The following is a 1,067-nucleotide window of genomic DNA, read 5'->3' on the forward strand; positions in this document are numbered from 1 at the left end:
AGTGACAACATTTGTATTTCAGTCATGAAGGTGGGACATTAATGCAAAACATTTTCACAGGTACATTTCCTAAACCTTCAGTGTCATAAAAAAATATTGGCAGATTTTCTGGGTATCATGTGCCAGTGCCACACTTACTTTTGGGCATCAGGAGTGGAATGGCCAAAATATACTTCAAGAGACAGTAATGAATCCAAATCACAGTCTCGAGAAAAATCTCTCTATTACATTAATTGGAGTCAGTTAAGTCATTCATAGTGAGTGTGTTTGAATGTATAGTTTTAAATTGTGATATTCGAGATACCCTTGAAGTAAAGACCTCTTTAATGTACCAAACTGCCATGTCACAGCCGCTTCCCCTCCGCCTACATGACAGCATATTTAGGCCTGGTAAAATACAGCTTGGGCTATTTTTGGTTCAAGACACAAGCATACTAACTAAGTATAAATGACGGTCACGTTACTGTATATCTCCTAGTATATCTCTTATGACGGTTATGGAGATACTAGCATGGTGATGGTGGTTTGTAGACCTTATCTATTGGTGGTTAGTAAGTAAATACTCTTGTAAAAAACATATTTTCATTTGTAATATTCAAAATATCCTATTTGTTTTGATAAAAGAATAATTGGGATGACAGCTTATCCCAAGTGAGATATTATGTCAACATAGAGTTAGGTAATACGGTATACTGTGTACAATCAATATGTCCCTTCCAATAAAGAGGTAGCTTCGACTTATTGCTTATGCTACCCTATGCCTTTCCACCTGTAAAGCAACTACAGAATGTGGCTATATGTCCGTCTGTGAAATTCTAACTTGGTGGACATCATCAAAATGGGTCTCACGAGAGTACGGTAAGAACTACAGTTCCCTTGGTTCTCTTGAGGATGTCTACGGCCTCAGAGTGATTCACGCCCTCCAGACAGTGTCCATTCACGGCAATGATCTGATCTCCACGCTGCAGCCTGCCGTCCTCTATGGCTGCACCCTAAGGCACACGAAGGGGATCAACATGACGTTAAGATCAGTGATTCTATTACTCTATCTCAATGGTTCTCAAACA

General features: G+C 39.3%; 1 protein-coding gene across 1 annotated transcript in view; it reads right to left on the minus strand.

The window, feature by feature from the left end:
* Window positions 1-845: 845 nt before the first annotated feature.
* LOC308312208 (multiple PDZ domain protein-like) overlaps window positions 846-1,067 on the minus strand; it is a gene marked incomplete at both ends in the record, with an annotated part of 56,123 nt that continues 55,901 nt past the window's right edge. The window contains one exon of the mRNA XM_080758903.1: window positions 846-992. Coding sequence (XP_080615029.1) covers window positions 846-992 — 147 coding nt within the window. The remainder of the gene's footprint in view (window positions 993-1,067) is intronic.

Source organism: Protomyctophum bolini (genome assembly GCF_963924005.1).
Source record: "Protomyctophum bolini genome assembly, chromosome: 3".
NCBI classification, from domain to species: Eukaryota; Metazoa; Chordata; class Actinopteri; order Myctophiformes; family Myctophidae; genus Protomyctophum; species Protomyctophum bolini.